The sequence below is a fragment of the Neomonachus schauinslandi genome, chromosome 7 (assembly GCF_002201575.2).
Source record: "Neomonachus schauinslandi chromosome 7, ASM220157v2, whole genome shotgun sequence".
Lineage (NCBI taxonomy): Eukaryota > Metazoa > Chordata > Mammalia > Carnivora > Phocidae > Neomonachus > Neomonachus schauinslandi.
In genome coordinates this window covers 92,309,969-92,333,827 of record NC_058409.1, presented here as the reverse complement: position 1 = coordinate 92,333,827, position 23,859 = coordinate 92,309,969, and the positions used below count along the sequence as shown (strand labels likewise).

The following is a 23,859-nucleotide window of genomic DNA, read 5'->3' as shown; positions in this document are numbered from 1 at the left end:
CCCACTCCTTGGCTCTGTCTCTGCAGCCAGCTTCCCTGCTCCGATACGTGGGAGCTCTGCCACACTCAGGCACCCTCGGTCTTCCTGTGACCCCGAGGGTCCTGAGACCTCACTGTCCCAGCGAGGGTTCTGCCCCCGCTAGCCACTGGAGTGACATCCCTCAGCGGAGCTGACTTCTGAAAGTTCCGATTTTGTGCTCTGTGGCTCTATCACTTGCCAGAAGCAGCAGATGGAGGCCCCCTCCCCCGCCTTCTATCTTCCTGAATATTGCCTCAGATTCACTTCTCCGCACATCATACCTTCCAGAAAGTGGTCGCTTTTCTGTTCAGAGAGTGCTGCTATTCTTTTCTTCAATCTCCTGTTGAGTTCATAGGTGTTCGGAATGGTTTGATCCCTATCTAGCTGAATTCCTGGGACCAGATGAAATTAGGTCTCCTACTTCTCCACCGTCTTGTCGTTAAGGCTTGAGGAAAGACATGTTTTGATGGTAAGTTCTTCATGTTTGATTGTAGCAGCAGATAAAATGTGTCTGATCAAATAAAGTAGTTTAAGACCATTAGCCTTTTGATAGTGGTGGTTGCCTGAAGAGTTGAGGACATTGGGAACTACATCAGTAATCAATTTAAAAACAAGGCAAATGATTTCTAGTAGCTCTTGATAAGTTGACAGATGTCACCAATACAGCACAGTTGTTATTTGATGAGTCAGTGCTGAGTTTGAAGTGAATGAAGAATTAGTTTCTATGAATAGTCCATGTGGAAAAACTATCAGCAAAAATATTTTCAAAGACAAGGAGGAAACATTATTTCAGTACAACCTGAAGTGGAATCTGCTAAGATGTGTTACAACTCTTGGTGGTAAAAATATATATGGAGCAAATAAAGGCTTTTTGGATGAATTTACAAAGCCTATGCTAATTTATTGCAGTAGTCATCAGAAGGTACACTATAGAAAGTATTTGAATCTATCATGTGTTATTGAACCAGTTGTATCCAAGGTGAATTTCATTAGCTTTTCTGGACTTAACCATTTTGTTTTGTGAACTTTTGTCAAAAATAGAAGCTGAATGTCCTGACTTGCCTTACCAACCAATAGCAGTTTGATGTCTTAACAGTAATAAGTCACTAGTGACTTTGAGCTCAGCGTCGAGACTGAAAGTTTTCTTAACAAGAAGAATAGCCTTCAGCTGTTGACCAATGGATGGCTCTGGAAATATCATAATGATTCCTTTAAAAAAAAAAAAGATTTTATTTATTTATTTATTTGAGAGAGATAGAGTGTGAGCTGGAGGGGGGAGGAGGGACAGAATGACAGGGAGAGGGACAAACAGACTCCCTGCTGAGCATGAAGCCTGATGCGGGGCTCGATCCCAGGACCTTAAGTTCATGACCTGAGCCGAGGTCAGATGCTTAACTGACTGAGCCACGCAGGAGCCTCTGTCATAATGATTCTTAATGGATTCAACCAAAATTCAAAGCGAAACAATGATTATATACAGAGCTCTGTGATAAAGTCATTTTGATGACAATTAATGTTTAAATCACAAGTAATGTCAATCTGCTTTAAAAACTTCCTATGCTGTCAAAACTTAAAACAAAAAGTGAGATTTCCATTACTACACAAATTTTCAGTGAACATATTTTCCCAACTCAAACTATAGTTCCCTTGATGTTTTTCAGATCTCAATACAAGTATAAAAGAAAGGTTTAAATTGCAAAATCCATTTAACTGAGCAATTGAGGAGTTTCCATATAACCTTCAACTGGAAGTGATTAATCTGCAGTATGACACACTAAAAGGCAAACATCAAGATAAGATTTAATAAAATTCTATAAATGCCTTCCAAGCAATGAAAATGCTTAATAAAATCTTATGCTCATGGATTGATGCCAGTATTTGCCAGTATCTTCCTTTGAGAGTTTTAGCCAATTGTGAGACATAGCCAGCTACAAAGTTTAGAGGATATACACTCCATACAAGACTATCCTTACTTATGATACCAATTACAAGTTTGGGGTATTCCCCAAACCATCATCAGGGTCAATAATTCACTAGAAGGACTCACAGAGCTCACTGAAAGCTGTTATACTCAGTTACTATTTGTTACTGGGAAAGGATACATATTTAATTCAATCTAGGGAAGAAGTACATAGAGCAGAGTCCAGGGAAGTACCAAACATTTCTATTGTCTTCTCTATATGGAGTTAGGATTTGTTACTTTGCTGGCATTAATGTGTGATGATATGTGTGGAGTATTGCCGACCAGGAAAACTCACACAAACCTTAGTGTCCAGAGTTTATTAGGGCTTTATCACATAGGCATGATTGATTGATTGCCCACATAGTTGATCTCAACTTCCAGATCACCTGATACCATGTGGCCCATATTACACTGTCTTTCTGGCATAGTCAGGCCCTATCCTAAATCATATTTTTAGATTGCTCTGTGTGACCTAAGTTTCCTAGGCATTCATGATATTCCAAGGGCCTAAGACCAATTCCCAGTAGCTGAGGACAAATATCAGACTTCTTATTGAGCAAGATTAATTCTTCACTACATACCACCTGTGGGAAAAGACATTTTCTAAGATGAAAACTGTAAAATTTCATTATGGGTCAACATTAACATGAATATTTGCAATCAATTCTGATTAAAGGGAATACTAACTTTTAACTCAGTGAAGTGAAATATGATCTCCCCCCCCAAAATGTATTTTTCTCAATACTAGACCTAATCACAAAAGAATATACTCAATTATTAATATCAGATTTTGTATTTTATCAGTTAAAAATGTGGAACTCTGTTATCTCTCTTGTTATGAAAGTACCTACATAATATCCTTGATTTTGCCTATTGGCCTGCAAAGACTGAAATATTTACTATCTTATTCTTTACAGAAGAAATTCACCAACCTCTGATGTATAATCTGATTTGTAATACTGCTGAGATCATTAGTTTTATGAGTTAACTTGGCGAGACTACAGACTTATTCAATCAAACACCAATCTAGGTGTTGCTGTGGATGCATTTTGTAGATGTAATTAACATCTACAATCAGCTGACTTTAAGCGAAGGAGACTATCCTCAATGGTCTGAGTAGGTCTGATTCAGTCAGTTGAAAGGCCTTAAATGAGCCTTCCTTAAAAAAGAAGAAATTCCAGCTGTTTGGACAGCAGCTTCAGCTCCTCCTGAGAATGTCTAGCCTGCACTTCCTGATGGCCTTCCCTATGGATCTGGGATGTGCCTAATCAGCCCCACATTCACATAAGCCAGTTCCTGGCAATACATTTCTTCATGTTTATATACCTCTCCTACTGGTTTTGTTTCTCTGGGGGAATCCTGACTGATTCAACTGCTCACTATAAAAGTTACTACCTAAAGTGTGCTGCTAGAAAACCAAAAAGGAAAGAACTTTAGATAACATGAAATTAGTATTTTGCCCTACTGTCCGTCAGTGGTGACCTTGCCTAATCTGCCTAAGACTTATCGACTCTCTAGTGTAAGGCAGAAAGAGGTAGCAAGAGTTATGGATAAAGAAAATTCAGGAAGACTTTAATTCAGTCTTATCACCATGGGTCAAAGAGACATTTTTGTTTCCTGATAGCATCTGTTTCCAGAGCAAAAATGAGATTTTTCTGAGAAATGCCTTCATTAGCCTAACTCTAGGACTCTTTTCCTGGGGGCCACTGTGGCTGGCTCTCAGAGCACCCTTACCTCCTGGCATTGTTGGTAAATCCTGTGCTTGTGTACTTTCAGAAGAGAGTTTTCTGGGCTTTTATCAGATTTTCAAATGGGTCTGTGGCACCAACAGGATAAAAACCACAAGTGACACTCTCTGTATGTGTATATTGAACTGTTTTGTGTCACTTGCTGTGTCCATGATCTCCTCTAATCCTCACAATAATCATATGAAGTACGTACTAGTATCCCATTTTACAGATGAGAAAACTGAATCTTAGAAAAAAATGATAGTTTGTCCTACTGTCATGGCCGATAAGCAATAGAGTGTGGATTTGAATTCACATCAGATATCAAAGCTCATGCTGGGAGCCTTGGGAGGGAGTTCTGTTCAGTCACTAGGCTGTTATCTGGCAACTTCCTGCACTTGTGGTGGTGGCTTGGGTGGCCCCAAGTACCTGCTTGGCCTCTGCCCACTTGCCTGGGGAGGAGCAAGTTAGAGGTGGCCCCCAAGCTTTGCTGGGGGCCTTCTGGTCTTCTAGCCACTAGCTTTCTAATGTGCCCCAGCCCAATGGGCCGGAGGAGGAGGAGCAGGGCGCCCTGGGGAGGGGAGGGCGGGCCCTGAGAGGGAGTTTGAAAAGAGGAAGGAAGTGGGGCCCGGCAGAGCGCCTAGCCACCCCCTGGCTGCTTCCCCACAGAACGACAGGAGGCCCCCGCAGCTCCAGTGGCCCAGCCATGGCCCCCTGGCGCAAAACTGACAAGGAGCGACACGGTGTGGGTAGGTGTGGGCATGGGATCCCCAGCAGGGGGAAAGGCAGGTGGCCTGAGAACCACGCGGTGGAAGATGCTGCGGCAGCCGGCAGCACGGGCACGGGCGGGGAGCACTGACCCAAGGTCCTGGGCTCAGTGACTTCCTCAGCTTGCTTCGGGCCCGCTGGGCGGGGAAGAGGAGGCAGGGGGGGAGGAAAGTGGGCACCCTGCCCAGTTGACTTTGCCCAGCTGGTGCCCTCTCCCACTGGGCACAGACTGCTATCTCTCCCCAATGCTTCTGCAACTCCTAGATGGGGTCCAGCCCTGTGTGGCTTTGTGTGCCACAGTCCCAGTGTTTCCAGGGGTGGACTCCATCGCCCCATGTACAGAATTGGCCTCATAGAAGGAACAACTGCCCTCTCCCCTGGCCTGGCCTAGCCAGGCCTGGCCCAGCATGCCTTTCTCCACCCCTGTCCAAGGCGGCACCCATCTGCCTGCTTCTCCTGCCTGTTTCTTCTGGGTCAGATGATCTCTGATTTGGTAGAGAGGGTCCAGAGGACTGTACAGGCTTGGGGTGTGGGGTTGGAGGATGGAATCCTTTACTCAGCCCTGGAGAATCTCTGGGGAGAAAGGCTCCGGCCAGGTTATCTGGGGATATCCAAGAAGCCAGCTTCATCAGCTTCAGCCATCTAAGCTCCCAGAAGCCTCTGCCTCAAGCTCAGGGGCGGAAGTGGTGGCTGGGGGAAGGGAGACTTCAGGTACTGGGACTCTTTCTACTAAGTGGCATCCGTGGTGCAGCCTCTGTAGACTCACTGTGGTTTTCAAACATAAGTGTAAATTTGAAAACCGCTGCATGGTTTCCTACACAGGCAGATACCAGACACTACCCCAAAGATGAGCATTGAACAGGTCAGAGGTTGGAAGACCCAAGCCCCAAGATAGAGAGAAAGAGAGAGAGAGAGATTAGATACGGGGAGTCCCAAGGCCACTGTTGGAGAAACACTGCCCTGGAGAGTTCAACATTTATCTCTTCACTTGCTGGGCTCTAGGCACTATGGAGTATTTTAAGATAAATGGTCCCCATCCAGAGAACAAATAATCTATACACTTGAGGGGGCTCAGTTTCTCCATCTATAAAATGACAAGTTTGAACTAAAACCAACAAGGACCATGTTTAACTTCAAAGCTTCTCCTACTCTGGCCCTTCCACCTGGGGGTATCAGGCTGAAATTCTTCTCAAGGGAAGGTGGGGACTATTAAATAGGGCAGACCATTTTAGGTGGAGAGGCCAATGTAGCACAAGAGATGAAAGCTGGACACGAAGGGCATATCCAGGAAAGAAGAGAGATGTTCCTTTCACCTGACAGGAACGGTTATGCTTAGAGTAAGCTGGAGTCACATTTTGGAAGGCTATAAATGCCAGGCTAAGAAATTCAGACTTTTTCCACTTAGGCAAGGGGGAGCCAAAGCACCTCCCAGAACAGATTTGTGCTGAAACCAGTGTGGAGGGAGTCTGGGTGGACAGAAAGGCAAAGGTGCCTGGGTGGCAGACAGGAGACAGTATTAGTCCAGGTAAGTAGGGCAGTAAATGGGGGAGATTGAGTGGTGCAGAAGAGTCCTACCCTTTATCCCAAAGGCTACAGTGCATTCCTGCTGTGAAGGCCCTGTGCTGTGGTGTGAAGATCATGGGCTCTGGTGACAGACTGACTGCCTGTTCTTGGATTCCAGTTTCTAACACTCTTCAGCCCTGTGACCTAGACAGGTTACTTACTCTCTTCAGGCCTGTTTCCTTGTCTGTATAATGGGGATAGTAATAGCACCTGCTTCCCAGGTTGTTGTAGAAGTAAAGGAGTTCATCGACATAAAGTGCTTAGAATGACAATTATGGGGGCGCCTGGGTGGCTCAGCCAGTTAAGCGGCTGCCTTCAGCTCAGGTCATGATCCTGGGGTCCTGGGATCGAGCCCCACGTCCAGCTCCCTGCTCAGCAGAGAGCCTGCTTCTCCCTCTCCCTCTGCCTGCCACTCTGCCTATTTGTGCTCTCTATCTCTCTGTCAAATAAATAAATAAATAAAATCTTTTTTTAAAAAAAAGAATGACAATTATACAAAGCAGTCCTCACTAGATGTTATCAATTATTATTCTTAGACCTTGTCCTCTGCATGGGGGTTTAGTTGAGGACATGACATCACAGGATGGGACAATGTTACAGGATGGAGTAGTGTTCCCACCCTCCCTAGCAGAGGAAATCCTACTTAGGTGGTCAGGGATTGGGAACTCCATTAGGCACTAGGCCTGGAGGCTTCTTGATCTGATGGTATAGCTGACATTTTTCATGCCTACTTATGAAAATTATATTTCATAGGGGGTCAGAAGGCTTATGACCCTCTAGGGATCCAGAGAGCATTTGGAAGTTGCCTGCTCATCAAAGGGGGTTTCTTTTCTCTGCAGATGAATGCTGGACTCTTTCTCAGGCCCTGGGTAGATGGAAGGGAAAGGAAAAGTTTAGGTTATGATGAGATGGGGGACTGGAGTCATGGGACAGAAAGAACAGGGACCTAACAGTAAGGAGTCTGGGTTTTAGTTCCAACACAATCACTATTTGCAGACAGACCTATCATCTAGTTTTCTCATTGTAAGTCTAGGTATTAAATTTTTCTATTTTAGGGTGTTCTTTTATGAAGAGCATTGGAGATAATGAGTATGGGGGCTTGGAAGAAGACAGAGAGGAACATATAAAGGATTAGGGGGTTCTCTGAATATCGTCAGAATCCCAGTCAGGCCTAAAACACAAGGAGAACCTGAGCTTTGCTTTCCTATTTGGTTTCCTCATCAGTGCTGGTAGCATTAGCCAGCCTTCTTCTGGCTTAATTCTCAAGGACTGCTTGTGTCTGTCTGTTTGTCTCATGGGCTGGCTTTACATGAGACCGCTTCATCACCAGAACCACTGGCTTCTTTCTCATCTTGTGGTCTGGTGGGCAGCCCCAGGTGACTTCATATAGATGCCTTGTCAGATTATTTTTCCTTCCTTGATGGAACATTAACATGAGGTCCATTAGAATTCCAGAGAGTTCCAGAAGTGGGATAGAACAGTATGACTATGAAGTAAGAAAAGGCACAGACTGCCTTTGAGGAGATATGTATAAGGTTAGAAGCTTGGGCTGTGAAGTCAGAACTGATTTCAAATCTGGGCCTGTTTCCTCATCAATAAAGTATAATAATGATAATGTGGGTCTCGTGAGACTGTTGTGAGGATTAATAGGGGTAATTCATGAAAAGCACTTAGTAATGTGGTTGGTTCAATGAAAGTTAATAACTAAGGTCAAGGGGTTACCTAATAGTTGCAGAGCCAAATGAAACACAGGGTAATGCACCCTAACACCAGATTCAGGACAGTTATGCCTTCCAAGAGTATAGTGTTTTGTGTTTACGAGACTCATTCTCATGCAATGTCTTTGGCTCCAGAACATCTCTGTGAGGCATTATTTCCATTTTACAGATGAAGAAACCAAGACCCAGAGTTCACATAATTTAGAAATACTTGGGCTTGGCCTTAAATTCAATTGACTTTAGATCCCAGGTCCTTTGCACCACACAAGGAGGGAATCCAGGAGGGGGGACATCATAGAAATAGGCAGCATGTTGGAATGTATGTGGCATTTGGGTCAAACAATAAAATTCTGCTTTGGTTTTAGTAGATGTTTGTAATGAAAACAAAATAAAACAAAAAACAAAACTTTGGAGAGGTAGATTACAGCCAGACTTTGAAGAGCTTTGAATGCCAATCTTGTAAGTTTGGACTTCATTCTGTGCACAGGGGAATTTTTGACCAGGCATGTCACCTGTAAGAATTTAATATAATTAATTGTGAGAAGGGCAGGGATTGAACATAGAGGTACAAGAACCGAAGTGGGTGAAAATTACCTGTCTCCTGACTGCCTGATTAGTTAACCCTGGAAGAGTCCACTTAAAATTAACATTTACTTTGGCCTTTACTATCTTAATCCTCTCTGAGTCTCAGTGATGAGAGCTTCCACCTTGGAGGAGAGAAGGGAGAGCCGAAAAGGAGGAGGTAGAAAGAATAAGTAACAGTGTCAGTTAGGAATAAGTGTGATGGGTGATAGAATACCTCCAAAACAGTGGCTTAACCAAACTAGAAGTTTATTTCTCCCTCAAATAGAAAGCCCAGAAATGGTCCACGAAGAGGTGGTAGAGCAATTAATTGTCTACTGCACTGCCTCCTTAGCACCAGGCTTCTGCCTCCTGAACCTCGCTAGTTGCTCAGGCTCCAGCTGTCAGGTCCCCCCCTTCCAACCAGCAAGAAGGATGAAGGGAACAAGAAGGGCATGGCCTTTCTCTTTAAGGACACTTACCTGAAGGTCCTCTTAACACTTCCTCTTGTAACCTGTTTGCTAAAACCTAATCACATGACTGAACCTAGCAAGGGTAGGTAGGAAATGTAGTCTGTAATGCAGGCAGCCATGCACCCAGCTGAAAATTAGGAGTGCCATTCCTAAGGGGAAGATGGATATTGGGGATGATATATTAGTTTGCTTAGGGCTGCCATAAGAAAGTGCCACAGGCTGTGTGGCTTAAACAATAGGAATTTATTTTCTCACAGTTCTGGAGTCTGGAAGTCCAAGACCAAGGTGCCAGTAGGTTGGTTTCATTCTGAGGCCTTGGCTTGCAGAGAGCTGCCTTCTCATTGCTTTGTCTTCACAGGATCATCTCTGTGCATGCTCACCCCTGGTGTCTCTTCCTCTTAGAAGGATGCCAGTCATATTGGATTTGGCCTTACCCTAACAGCTTCATTTTAATTTCATCACATTAAAGCCCTGATCTCCAAATATGGTTACATTCTGAGGTACTGGGGATTGGGACTTCGACATATGGATTTGTGACCCTAGGCAGGGACAACAGTTGAGTCCGTAAGGATGACCCATGGCCTATGGTATGACATTTGGGGACTGTAGAAGAAGACTTCAAGGCCAGGCTTCTCAGACAGAGAGTGAGGATAGAAAAAAAGTTTCCTTTACCCTGAAGCTGGGCCAGCCAGGGAAGATTTGTGTGGGAGCTTCAGTGATGGCCAGAAACCTCTATGCAGGTGTCTCTGCTTATAGGTGTGTACCTGTGTGTGGGGAGTATTTGTGGTGCCTTCTAAGAGCTGTGAGGGGGAATCTGTTCTATGCCCCTCCCTAGCTTCTGGTGGCTTCCTGGCAATTCTTGGTGCTCCCTAGCTTGTAGAGGCATCATCTCAATCTCTACCTCCATCTTTATAGGGTGTTCTCCCCATGTATGTGTCTTCCTCCAAATTTTCCCTTTTAATAAGGACACCAGTCTTCTTAGATTAGGGCCCACCCTAATGGCATCATTTTCACTTACTACCTCTGTGAAGACTCCATCTCCAAATAAGATCACACACTGATGTACTGGGGGGTAGGACTCTAACACATCTTTTGTTTGTGGGAGGGGCACAATGCAAACCATATTAGGCTCTGCAAAAGTAGAAAAAGGGTCTTTTCCACATCTTGCCTGGGGAATACAGATGAATCTGAGACCACCTCCACATTTGGGGATGCAGGTGGTGCTGTTGCAGTGCAGGACCCTGGACAGAGCTGGTCCATGCCCAAATGGACAGATTTGGAGTGGGCAGTGGGCGCTTGAGTCTCTTGCAACACAGACTCTTATTAAAGAAAAAATCCATTCAAACTGGTTCAGTTAAAAGGTATGTGGTGTGTATGTGTATGTGAGGAGGAGAGTGGTTTATTTTTAGGATCAGGTGAAATCAAACAGAAATCCAAGAAACCTGAAAGGCAGGCCTCCAGAAGGGCCTGAATGAAGGCAGCCCTGGAAACCTCTGCCTTCCTTCTCATGACAACCCAGCTTCTCTTAACACATCAGTTCTCCTTGCTCTCCTAACCAACTCCTTCTAATTCCATCACTCCTTCATAACTTCAATATTCTGATAACACCATAATAGTGGCCCCAGCATGCCACCCACCCCAACTCTGCATGACTTTGCAGTTCAAGTACCCACCAAATCTTCTCTCTGCATTTATTTGTTCAAAGTTCTGAGAGAGAAGTCTGAATGAACTGACTCACATTTTCAAGAAAGGCCACTCAGATCAGAGGCCATTGCCAACCCAGAAGTGGGCCCCACTCTGATCAAGGGGCTGCTCCTAACTGGTCCAATACACTGTGGTTATGGCGTGGGGACACAAGGCTTGCTACTCATCTAGCAGGAGCCATGGGTGGGGACAGATTCTTTGAGTAGGAAGCATGAGTAAAACACGCATCCCAAACACACTCAGGGAAGATCTCTACTACAGAGGGTCCAGTTATACTGCTCTTGTTGCCCAAGGTAATAATCAAGGAGGAAGGATAGAGAACATTGTTCACTCACTAACTTGTTCACTCATTTACTCCATTTACTCATTCACTCTTCATTTATTTCTTAAATATTTGTTTGGCATTTCCTATGTCAGGCACTATGCTAGATACTGAAATTACTGGAATTAGGCCAATATGGTTCCCACACTGTTGGAGCTTATAGTCTAGTGGGGAAGACAAAAAAGGCCTGTGTAGACAAATCAATAAGCATATAATTATGATATATGCCATTGTAATAAAAATTTGTTCCATGAATGAGAATATTGGAAGGAGGGCTCTTAAATTGGATGGTCTGGGAAGGCCTCTAAGGGGCAATGGGGAAAAGAATTCCAAAGGAAATACTTGGAGGGATCTTAGTACATGCATCTTTGTTAAGGAGGCCAACTATATCTTTGGATTGGTCCCCAGAAATTCGTCTGGTGAAACAAACAAAGATGTATTGGAAACCTGATTCCATCCTACTACCAATTCTTAGGTGCCTGGCCTCCCATTTTCTTTCTTTCTTTTTTTTTTTTTTTATGTTATGTTAGTCACCATATAGTACTTCACTAGTTTTTGATGTAGTGTTCCATCATTCATTGTTTGCGTGTAACACCCAGTGCTCATTGAAATATGTGCCCTCCTTAATACCCATCACCGGGCTAAGCCATTCCCCCAACCCCCCTCCCCTCTGAAACCCTCAGTTTGTTTCCCGGAGTCCATAGTCTCTCATGGTTCATCTCCCCCTCTGATTCCCCCCTTCATTTTTCCCTTCCTTCTCCTAATGTCCTCCATGCTATTCCTTATGTTCCACATATAAGTGAAACCATATGGTAGTTGTCTTTCTCTGCTTGACTTATTTACCCCAAAGATACAGATGTAGTGAAAAGAAGGGACACATGCACCCCAATGTTCATAGCAGCAATGTCCACAATAGCCAAAGTGTGGAAGGAGCCAAGATGCCCTTCAACAGATGAATGAAGAAGATGTGGTCCATATATATGATGGAATATTACTCAGCCATCAGAAAGGATGAATACGCATCATTTGAATAAACATGGATGGAACTGGAGGGGATTACGCTAAGTGAAATAAGGCCTCCAACTTTCTAATGCTTCAGCAGTTTGGGATTGTTTAGAAGTGGCTGCTGGGCTGGCTCTTCGAGTCCACATAAGGAGATTGTCCTAACCCCTAGGCTTGTGAGATCTTCACCAGTTAGTGGCCATCTTGTTCCCAACCTTAATGTTTGTATTTGAATAAGCCTTAACAAACGGTGTTTGCTAAGCTCTGTTTTTTCCTGAGATCAGCATCCTTATATTGCTGCTGTATGTTGAGACTGGCAATGTAATCACCATAATATTCTAATTCTTGGACCTTTGGACTTTTGTTTGTGTGTTTGTTTGTTAAAGCTTACAAACCTTTAATTTAATAGTCAGTTACACATGGGTGCCACAGTCTGTGTTCTGCAGCAAATGTTCTGCAAATGGGAAATGATAATGCTTATCACCATCCAACTCCAGAGGAATCTGGGTAGAGACTCTACAAATGTTCCCTTTAATAGGCAATTTCTCCTTTCTTCCTACTTCATTTAATTGATGTGAGTTTGGATTGGATTGAGTGGTGGCTATGCCAGGCCTGAGACACCATGATCGGCATGTTGGGTTGTGGCACAAGGACATACATAGTGCCAGCTGAACCCAGAGGGTTTGCTTGGGGAAGTGGCATTTTGCTGTTTGCCTCACTGGGTGGTAGCAGTAGGGAGTTGTCTCAGGAAAGAATGTTCTGGGTAGAATAAACAACCAAAGCAAATGTCCTGAAGAGGAAGTCTCTCTAATGTGTGGGAGTCTGTGTGGCTGCTGGAGGAGAGCAAGCAAGGGGCAGAAGAGTAGGAAATGAATTCTCCAAGGGAACGTTGTAGTGAGTAGTGCCTGGTACACGTAATGACTAGAGCTTTTACTCTAAATGGGAGGGGATGGGCATTGTAGGGTTTTTAGTAGAATGGCAGAATGTTCTATGTTGGTTTAACAAATTATTCTGTTTTATGATGGATAGGGGATACTTAAATGTGAAAGCAGGGAGGCCAGCTAGGCAACTACTTCAATGACCCTGGCAGGAAATGGTGGTGGCCCACACCAGGGGGCAGCAATGGAGGAGGTGAGATGTGCTTAGATTCTGGATGTGTGTGTTGTAGGTGGAACAAATGGGATTTTCTTCATGGATTGGAATTGGGAATGAAAGAAAGAGAGGAATCAGGAGTGACTCCAGGGTTTTTGGTGTGAGCAGCTGGAAGAGTGGAATTGCATACGGGACTTCCTTCATTAAACTCTTGATTTGAGTTCTCATCCACATTGTCATAAATAATAACATTGCCTCACTTTTTTTCATCATGATACCTTTGCAGAACATTTGTGGTACCATGTTTAAGCACCCTAAGAGGTGTGTACTTTTATCATCTTTTCACAGATGAGGAAACTGTGGGGAGCTGAGACCTTCAAGGTCTCACTGAAATGCAACCACTTTCAGACAGTTTTCTTACACTTCAGTCTTGGAGGTACCTCTTCTGTTTTACTGAAGACTCATTTTGCACCTTGTCTTTTAGTTATGTAACCACAAGTCATCTCTCTCACTGGATAGCATATTGTCTGAGGGCAGAACTGTGTTTTGGGGTCAAGTCTGAGTCCATCCAGCTGTAAGGGACTAGCAGGAACATGGTACATCAGAGAAACTGAGTGTTATTGTAACCTGGGACCCCTTGGGAATCCAGTGGAAGCTATACACTCTCTTCTTGCAAATTTGCACTTGAGCAGTTTTGCATTTCAATTTCATCAAGGCCTGTTCATGGAAGTGAGTTAAGTAAGGGCCTGATAAAAGTACTCAGTTATTATTTCATAAACCAATACAATAGACACAGCTAAGGCATTCTACCCAAGGTGTAGATTTTTGGTTTTGGGAACTGTGAAGAACAAGAAAGCTATTTTTTAAAAAGATTTTATTTATTTATTTGAGAGAGAGAGAGAGTGATAGAGAGCTGGGGGTGGGGTGGGCAGAGGGAAAGGGAGAAGCAGGTTCTCCACTGAACAGGGAACCTGACATGGGGCTCCATCTCATGCCCCTGGGATCATGACCTGAGCTGAAGGCAGATGCTTAACCGACTGAATCACCCAGGCATCCCAAGAAAAGTGTTTTTTTAAGATTTAGTTATTTATTTTAGAGAGAGTGCAAGAGAGAGAGTGTGTACACAAGCAGGGGAGGGGGCAGAGGGAGAGGGCGAGAATCTTATGCAGACTCTGCACTGAGTATGGAGTCCAACGTGGGGCTCAACCTCATGACCCTGAGATTATGACCTGAGCCTAAATCAAGAGGTGGACTCAACCAATTGAGCCACCCAGGCACTCCAAGAAAACTGTTTTTATTGTTTATTCATATCAATTAAATTCAATAAGCCTGTGCTAAGTGATGGTCCTGAGCTGATCCTGATAAAAATACAGTCCTTGCCCTCAGGAAGCTTACAACCCAGTAGTAATCTCTCTTTCTTCTTTTTGCTTGAGGCATCAGACAACACCGTTATTACTATTAATGTCCCCATTTCACAGGTTGGGCATGGGTGCATCTTTTGTTTCATGTTACCATAGCTCTGCCATCACCCTTATATTTTCTTGCAGCCTCATGTTGAATTATTTGGCTCTTCCATAGAATGTAAACTCCATGAGGGCAAGACAATGTCTCTTGCTCTTCTCCAGCACAGAGCAGGTGCTCGATTAGTAATTGTTCATTGGGTGGATGGTTGGATGGGAGGGTGGATGGCTGAGTGTGTTGGATAAGTGTGTAGATGAATGAGTGGGTGGGGGATGGGGATGGGGAGGTGACAGGGGTTGGAGGTTTTCACTTTCTGGTGGCCTCATAAGATTCAGATGGACTGAATTGCCCTATCTTGCCTTCATCTCCTCAACCTTAACCCTTCGCTGTCAGAAGGCTGGGTCCTATGAGAGCAGCACAGTAATAAATGGGGTGTTCTTGAACTCTTCCCCAAATATCTGGACCCTTATAGTTGGCCACTGCCCCAAACCCCGTTCTCACCCTGGGACTCTATTCACATAGTCTATTTCCCTTACTAGGACTGTGTGCACATCAAGCTAATTTCCCCTCCCTCTTCCCTGCCTTTACCACATTTTTCTCCACTCGCCTCCTCTGGGGCTCCCACTCCATTTCTTCCCCTTGCCCTCCCTCTCCCCCTCCCTCTCCCCCTCCTCTCCCCCTTCCTCTCCCCCCTCTCTCCGACTCCCTCTCTTTCCAGTCTCACTTCCTTCATGGGGCCCCTCTTGATCTCTCTCCTCTGAGAGTCCACAACTGTTATGACCAACAGCTGAACCCTTTACTTTTAAGACATTTCTTGTTTCTTGTGGGCTCATTTTGTCTGTTCAACTAGATTTCACAAAATCTCCAGGACAGCAGGATCTATCCCCTCTCACCTTACTTTTCTAACGTGCAGGATTCAGCGAAGTGCCCAACACTCCCTGCAATAGAGGTGAGGGGCTGAAGAAATTAGCCCTTGATTTCATCATAAAGCCACTCTTCCAACTCTAGCCTGTGAATGCGTGAACTCGTGTGTGAGTGCATGTGTGTGCACCTATAGCAGCACTGTAAAGGAAAGAGTGAATCCCATCATGATATTTTAGAGCAGTACTTATCAACTTTGACACTGTTGACATTTGGGGCCAGATACTTCTTTGTTATGGTGCTGTCATGTGCATTATAGGATGTTTAGCTGCATCCCTGACTTTTACCAGCAGGATGCCAGGAGCTCCTTCACTTTGCCCCTCCCCCCCACCCCCTCTGAAAATGTCTCCAGACATTGGTAAATGTTCATTTGGGGCAAAACTGTCCTTAGTTGAGAATCACTGTTTTAGAGAACTCATGGCAATTCCAACTTTTTCTTGTTGGCTGGGCATGTCACTTTGACTCACTAAAAACTGAGTACAGTTGTATGCACTTTGGCTCCTTCCTAGCTATGTCAACCTGGACTATTCACTCAATCTTACACTACCTCAATTTCCTCATCTGTAAAATGGAGATGACAATAATTGTACCCCAGAATTATGGTGAGGATTACATAGGTGGGTAAAGCCCTTGGAATAGTGTCTGGTACACAGAAAGGCCTCGGTACACAGAAAGCCTCTCCTGGGCTGTGGAGGAGCACCTCCTCCTTGGTTACCTCAGTCTGTGATTCTCCCACTTTATTCACTACTGACTTACACTGGATGCGAGCTCTGGCCTTGCTGCTGGAAGCTTTTGCTGGGTCATCACAGTTGCCCTCCCTGATGCAACATCAGGATGTTGCCTTGGTGCTGAACCCATCAACGCCTTGCCCAGAGAGTTCAGGCAAACTGTTTATGCATTTTCAATGAGTGCGTTTCACTCAAATGGAAAGCTAGTTCAGTTCCCCCCTAGAGCAGAGACCCTCCAAAGCCCAGCTCAGAGACTAGAGAAGTGAGCTTCAGGCAATTACATTCTTTTTCTCCATTATTGTTTTTGTTTCTCAGATGCATCAACTTGTCCAAACTCTATTAACACTTGCTATTTGCTGAAGCTTTTGTTTTCAAACATGTCAGCAAAGAGCAGGGCCCCAGACGAGGTATGAATCCATCCTAAAGATCACAGGGCACTTGATGGCTACAATCAAAATTGGCAACCAAGCTGGGTCAGCATCTCCTGAAGTAGTCTCAAGAAATTCAAGAAAGAGTTTAGCCAGAAGAAGGTGCTTACTTGCCCTTCATGTTCACATCCCTTCAGTTCAACAAGTATTTATTAAAGCTCAGTAAATATTGATTGAACTTCTACTGTGGGCCTGGTGCTGTTTTCAGCACTGGAAATTCATTGGTAACAAGGCAGACTGTCTTCACCCTCATTGATGCTGGAAAAGAGAGGAAATGAACAAGTATAGTATATGTGTATATACTATATATATGTGCACTTATACACATATATATGTGTGTGTGTATATATATATATACTAAGTATATATCCAGTACACACACACACACACACACACCTACATCTATACAGACATACACACAAACACACAATAATTTATAACATCAGAAATGGGCTAGTAAGGGAAGCAAGGACTTTGGACTCTGATCTGGGCTTGAATCCACTTTTTACCACTTTCTAGCTGTGTGGTCATGGGCAAGTTTCTTAATCTCTCTTTGAGTTTCTCATATGTTACATGAGGGTAATACCTTGGAGGAGTACTGTGAAGATGAAAGGAAGTGATGTTCGTAGAATGCTAGGGATTTTATCTGTCTTATCAGTCACTGTCATCCCAGTACCCAGAATAGTAACTAGATGCACAAATGAATATCTATTGAAAATCACATATGCTTCGTACATAATATATGCCCAATAAGCGTTTACCATTTTGGGGAGGGTGGCAAGCAGTGTGTACAGTAGTTAGACGGTAGACTTCTGGATCAATCAATTGACCTCTCTATCTAAGTTATGAGGTGGATAAGTTTTTTACCCTCCCTGTGTCTCAGTTTCCTCATCTATAAATCCAAGAGAAACATTGTACTTATCTTCTAACATTGCACAAACTCCAGAGACCCCACCCTAGTTGTTTCTATGAACTTTGTGCTATAACAGTGGTGTTTACTTTTTCCTTATTTCTCTCAATTTGGGTTCCTGATGAGCAGTGTATCTCAATATGTTTACATAGAATTGGTGGCTAATCAGTGGATTCTATTTCTAGGGCTGTTGGAAGTCTCACCTGTCTCAAAGTAGCTGCTTCCACTGGCTTGCCAACCTGGATTTCCAACATGAGAGTTCTCATTGGGTTTAATGAGCTCAGATAGCCTTAGTACTTTCAACATCCCTTTGGTCCTCAGCTATAAGTATTTTGGTCTGAGTGGACGTGTAGGTAACCAACTGCTGCCTTGGTTCCTGAGTATAGTATTTTGATACAGGGAGAGGTCAAATCCTTCATTGGGATGTGTCAATATTCTCTAGTGTTTGGAGACCTTATATGAAAGAGGAAGCTAGAACGTTTGCCTCTGGGAATCCTGCCACCTGCCACTTGTCTATCTTCCTTGGGTGGGCATGAATAGGGTGGAGCAGAATGATTTCAGTGATTTTTACTTATTTTTTGTCCTATATCTTCCTCATGTTTATCTGCCCCTTTCATCCGTTATTCAAAAGTTGACAGTGGTTAGGCCTACAGGGAATAGGGAAGAAGGTGATCTGTTTTTACACTGGTCAGAAATAACTCAAATGAGGATCATAGATAAGCAATCAAACTTTAGCAAACAGTGGCATTCTGGTTCAAAGTTTCCTGTTAGTCATTTAGAAAACTTAACAGAATTGGGTATTGGTATGCAAAGCCACTTCCTTTGTCAGTTATGTCTGCTTTTCCCCAAATGGAGCCTTAAGAACAGAGGCCCTTATGCAAAGGCAGAAATACATTTATAAATTAAACAGCAACATCAGTTACTTTCATTTTCATAAAATGTGAACCTTTGGAATGAATATAGACCTTCATTTTGAATACTGGGCTTCAAGATCTGTCCAAGACATCTTCTTAAGTTGATTGATTGGAACTTTCTTACTTGACAGAGCTGGATGGAACAAGGAAGAGATTCCTAAGGAAAGATGGGGAGGAGACAGGGAACAAAACACAGTCTTTCCCCACCTTCTAAATATCTGATGGACAGACCTAATTTGCTAGTGCTTCAGAGGCCAACTCATAGATGGTTTTCTTCTGTTAGAAACCTCAGTTGCCTCCTTGGCCCTGTCCAGGCTTGTGACAGGCAGGTTCTTAGCCAAATTTCTGGGGTTTGAGGAAGCAGGGAGTGGAGAGTCTGAGTTAGGGCACCAGCAAGCTGGAGTGTGTCCAAATATCAGCAGCCTGTGTGGGGACAGGGTTTGAAATCAGGCCAAGTGTAAAGGGAATGAAGAAACATGCTCTGTTTATGCAGGAGAAGAGATTCTTGAGTCCCCTGAGGGCCTTCTCAAGGTTTGCTTTTGAACAAAGGATTAATTTTATTTAGTGTTGACCAACAGTGTCATTTGTTGCAAACTGCAGGGAGGCAGATTTAAAGGTGACCTAAAGAAGAGCTCTGAAGGAGGTCTTCTGAATAGATTGCTTTAGGAGGTTTTATAATGCTAATAAAGAGAAAAATGACAACCATTTATTGAGGACTTACTATGGCCTGAGGCAAGTCAAGCCCTTTGTGTCTTAACCTCAGCTGAGCTTCTTAAGGACCCTGCAAATTAGGGACTATCATCTCCTCCATTCTATAGTTGTGGAAAATGAGGCTCAGGGAGGTGAAGTTGCTGCTCAGGCAGGCTTTCCACTGGCCCTTACAGTGATTTTTGTGGATTACAAAAAAACACCCCTCCCGTTCCCAGAGAAGGTGCAGGTCTTGCAAGTAGATCACAGGTTGGGTACTAGCCTCCAATGCTCTCTTGCTTGGGTAGCCTGGTGCAAGGCAAAGCCTGTATATCACATGCTATGGCTCTGGGCTTGAGGCCAGAGCCAACAAAGAGTTGAACTGGGCTCAGGAGCCACATCTCTCTGACTCCAGATAGACTCTTGGCGCCCAAGCTTTATCGTCTCTCAGGATGGAGACTTTGTTATGAATACCTACGAAGTCTAGTTGGTCTCTTGGTGAAAGGGCTGATTTGTATAGGTGTTTGGGCTAAATAGCCTGTAAGTTTCCTCCTTTTCCCTTAGAGAATGTGGCAAGACTGAAGCATGAAGCAGGGTCTGGTGAACACCTGAATAGTGCCATCTAGGTTTTGGGGAGGGGCGGGGTGGGGCGGGGTGGGGGCAACAGATATAGAGAATGAGCGAGGCATAGGGCTGGGTTTGAGTCCTGGCTCTGTGACTTACCACTAACAGGGTAAGGGAAGATTCTGGGTGAGCCACTCAAACCCTCTGAACCTTATTTCCCTCATCTATAAAATGGGGATAGTAGCTACCTCATGTAGTAGTTGTAAAGACAACATGAAAGGGCAACTGAAAATATGCTTCTCTGGGACACAGTGAAGCAACATTATAAATACCTCTTGTTTATGTTTGAGGACAGTTCTGATCTCATTTCTTCTTGAAGGCCCCTCTTCACTGATATGATTACTGCTTTCACTCCATCCATAAGTTTTGGTAGGTTGTGTTTTCATTTTAATTTGTCTCAAAATATTTTCTAATTTCCCTTATGAGTTCTTCTTTGATCCCTTGTTGCTTAAGAGTATGTTGTTTGCAGGGTGCCTGGGTGACTCAGTCGGTTAAGCGTCTGACTCTTGATCTCAGCTCAGGTCTTGATCTCAGGGTCGAGTTTGAGCCCTGCATTGAGCTCTATGCTGGGCATGGAGCCTACTTAAGGAAAGAAAAAAGTGTATGTTGTTTACTTTACACACAGTTGTGAATTTTCCAGTTTTATTTCTGTTATTCATTTCTAGCTTTGTTCCTTTGTGGTTGGAAAAGTTATTTTGTATGATTTCAGTATTTTTCATGTATTGAGATATGTTTTGTGGCCTAACATATGGGCTATTCTAGAGAATGTTTTATATGCCCTTGAGAAGAATGTGCATTCCACTGCTGTAGGATGGAGTATCTTGTGTATGTCTGTTAGGTCTGGTTACTTATAGTGTGGTTCAGGTCCTCTATTTTCTTACTGATTTTATTTCTACTTGTTCTATCCATTATTGATAGTGGGATATTGAAGTCTCTGATTATTATTATAGAAGTGCCCAGTTCTCCTTTTAATTGTGTCAATGTTTGCTTCATACATTTTGGTGCTGTGTTATTAGGGATATATGTTCATAATTGTTATATGTTCTTGGTGTATTGACCCTTTTGCCAATATATAATGCTCTTTTTTGTCTCTTGTAACACTTTTGACTTAAAGTCTGTTTTGTCTAATATTAGTATATCCACTATAGTGCTCTTTTTGTTACCATGTGCATGGAACATTTTTTCTTTCACTTTGAACTTGTGTCTTTGGATCTAAAGTGAGTCTTTTGTAGATAACATATGGTTGGATCATAGTGGGTTTTTTGGTTTTGGTGGTGGTGGTGTTTTATAATCCTTTCTGTCAATCTCTGCCTTTTGTCAGAAGGGTTTAATTCATTTACATTTGATGTAAACACCCATAAAGAAGGATTTACTTCTAATATTTTGCTATTTGTTTTCTATATATCTTACATGTTTTTCTGTTCCTCAATTCTTCATTACTACCTTTAATGTTTAATTGATTTTTTTCTAGTTTGCTGATTTGATTCCTTTCTCATTTACTTTTCTCTGTATTTTTTTTGTTGTTGTTGTTATTTTCTTAGGAATTAATCTGGGGTTCACAATTAACATCTTACAATAATAACAATACATTTTGAGTTAATACTAACTTAGCTTCAATAGTATACAAAATATCTGCTTCTGTACAAATCTATCTCTCCCCGTTTGTTGTTATTGTCACACATTACATTTTTATACATGATGTACCCGTTATTGTAGATTTATAATTATTGTTTTATGCATTTGTCTTTCTAATTGTCTATTAGCAATGGGCCTCCCTTTCTGTTTATCTCTTAACTTATTCATTTTTGAAGGATAATTTTGTGAGAGAGAGAATGCTTGGTTGAGGTTTTTGTTTTTTCCTTTTAGCACTTAAATATGTCATCCCACTGCCTTCTAGCCTCTCTGGTTTCTGAAGAGAAATCATTTATTAATTTTATTGAGGAGTCTTTGTACACGATGAGTTGCTTCTCTCTTGATGTTTTTAAGTTTCTTTCTTTGTCTTTGGTTTTTGACAGTTTGATAATTATGTCTCAATTTGGATATCTTTGTGTTTATTTTGCTCAGATCTCACTGAGCTTTTTGGGTTTGTAAATTCATGTCTTCCATCAGATGGAAGTTTCTGGCCATTATTTTTTCAAATATTCTTTCTGTTCCTTTATCTCTCTTTCCTCTAATTATGGAACTCCCCTTACATGAAGTTGGTGCGCTTGATAGTCCCACAGGTCACTTAGGTCTTGTTCATTTTTCTTTATTCGTTTTTCTTTTTGTTTTGCAGTCTGGCTGATCTCAACTGACCTACTTTCAAGGTTATTGATTCTTTCTTCTGACTGCTCAAGTCTGCTATTGAGTCTCTCTAATAAATTTTTCACATTTCTTATTGTACTTTTTACCTACAGAATTTCTGTTTTATTAGTTTGTCATTTCTATCTATTTAATAATATTCTCTGTATTATGAGACATTAATCTTTTGGTTTTACTTAGTTCTTTGCCCATAGTTTCCTTTAGCTAGTTCAGCATATTTAAGACAATCAATTTAAAATCTTTGTCTCAAATCCAATGTCTATCCTTCTGTGGGGAATTTCTATTATTTTCTTTTTGTTCTCTTGTAAATGGGCCATCCTTTCTTGTTTGTTTGTTTTTATGCCTCATAATTTTGTGTTGAAAACTGGATATCTTGAATATTATAATGTGCTAACTCAGATATCAAATTCTCCTCTTTGCCAGGACTGGTTGTAGCTGCTTAGTATAGGCTGTAGTAGTTTGTCTGTCTAGTGACTTTTCTAAAGTATTTTTGTGAAGTCTGGTCACTTAAATCTCCAAATGCCTGGAGTTTAAAGAAAAAAATCTGGTGTTTGTAGCTGGACTCTATGTATGGATAGGGGCATACCTTTAACATGTAGCCAGACCACTTGCAACTCTGCCTTAACCTGCATTTCCTGCCATCATGGAGCTTGAAGGTCAATCAGAGTTGAGAGTTTAGGACTTCCTCCCATCCTTTCTTAGCATGTGTCCAGATCCATGCATAGCCTTCTAGATCCCCTGGTATACGTGGGTATTGTATAGTCAAGATCTATCCATGTTGTAGCAACTATCAGTACTTTGTTCCTTTTTGTGGCTGAAGAATATTCCATTGTATGGATGGACCATCTTTTGTTTATATGTATGCTAACAGATGAAAGGCTGAAGGGTGTTAGTTAAGCAGAGGAGTGATATAATCCCATTGCACTGACTATTGCTCTCGCTGCTGTGTGGAGATTGGATGGAAGGAGGTAGAGCACATGTGGAAAGGCCCATGAAAAGGCTATTGCTCTGTGTCTCTAATCCCAGCGGTCTCCAGACCAAATAGAGGCTTACTGCTGATGAATCATGTGACCAAACAGGGCAGAAGGTAGATTGAACTAAATAAGAGGAATCCTGAGTCTTCCTGGTAGTCTCACCATTGACTCAATTAATTTCCTCTCCTCTTGGTCCTCCAAAGCGTAAATAATAAATAATAATAAAGGACAAGCTCATAGCTCTAGTCCTTTAGGGAGCCCACAGACAGATCAAAAAACAGACAACTACAGTTTCTTGGAACAAGGTCCTCTCTGCTCCCTCTGGCTCTAGAAACCCACACAAAGGACGTGGAATATCATTTTCAAAACTGCCACTGAAATGGGGAGTAGAGAGTGGGACAGGAATAAGTTAAAATGCCACAAAGCTTTACCAGGCTTCAATTGCCTTTTTCTTGATTAAGCATTTGCTTGATTGCTATAAACTATTGACTGTTTTCCAGAGATCTGATAAAGTTGATTCTGAGAGCTTTTGCCAGATTTTTCATTGCTTCTTTAGAAGGACAGGCCCTTGGAGTTCCTTACTCTGCCATTTTTGCTGAAGTCACCCAAAGAAGACTTTTTGAATGCATTTTGTTTTGTTGACATATGAGGAAACTGAGGACCAATGGGAGAGGGAGTGAATTGAGTTGCTACAGTTACTACCACATGGATGTATTTTGAGAACATTGTGCTAAGTGAAAGAAGCCAGTCACAAAAGACCACATATTATATGATGCTATGTATATGCAATGCCTGGAATAAGCATATCTGTAGAGAAAGAAAGTAGATTAGTGGCCACTTGGGGCTGGGGGAGCTTTGTGAGGTGATGAGATTGTTTTAAAATTAATCATGGTGATGTCTTCACAATTCTGTGAATAAATCATTGAATTATACACAATAATTAATAAATTGGCAAATTATATCTCAGTAAAGCTATTCCCAAATAAATAAATAAATAAAA

At 42.6% G+C, this 23,859-nt stretch overlaps 1 protein-coding gene across 1 annotated transcript in view; it reads left to right on the top strand.

The window, feature by feature from the left end:
* Positions 1–4,344: 4,344 nt before the first annotated feature.
* The window catches only part of DOCK2 (dedicator of cytokinesis 2), a 412,121-nt gene continuing 392,606 nt past the window's right edge, over positions 4,345–23,859 (top strand). The window contains exon 1 of the mRNA XM_021698161.2: positions 4,345–4,457. Within this exon, the coding sequence (XP_021553836.1) occupies positions 4,415–4,457 (43 nt within the window). The 5' untranslated portion in view covers positions 4,345–4,414. The remainder of the gene's footprint in view (positions 4,458–23,859) is intronic.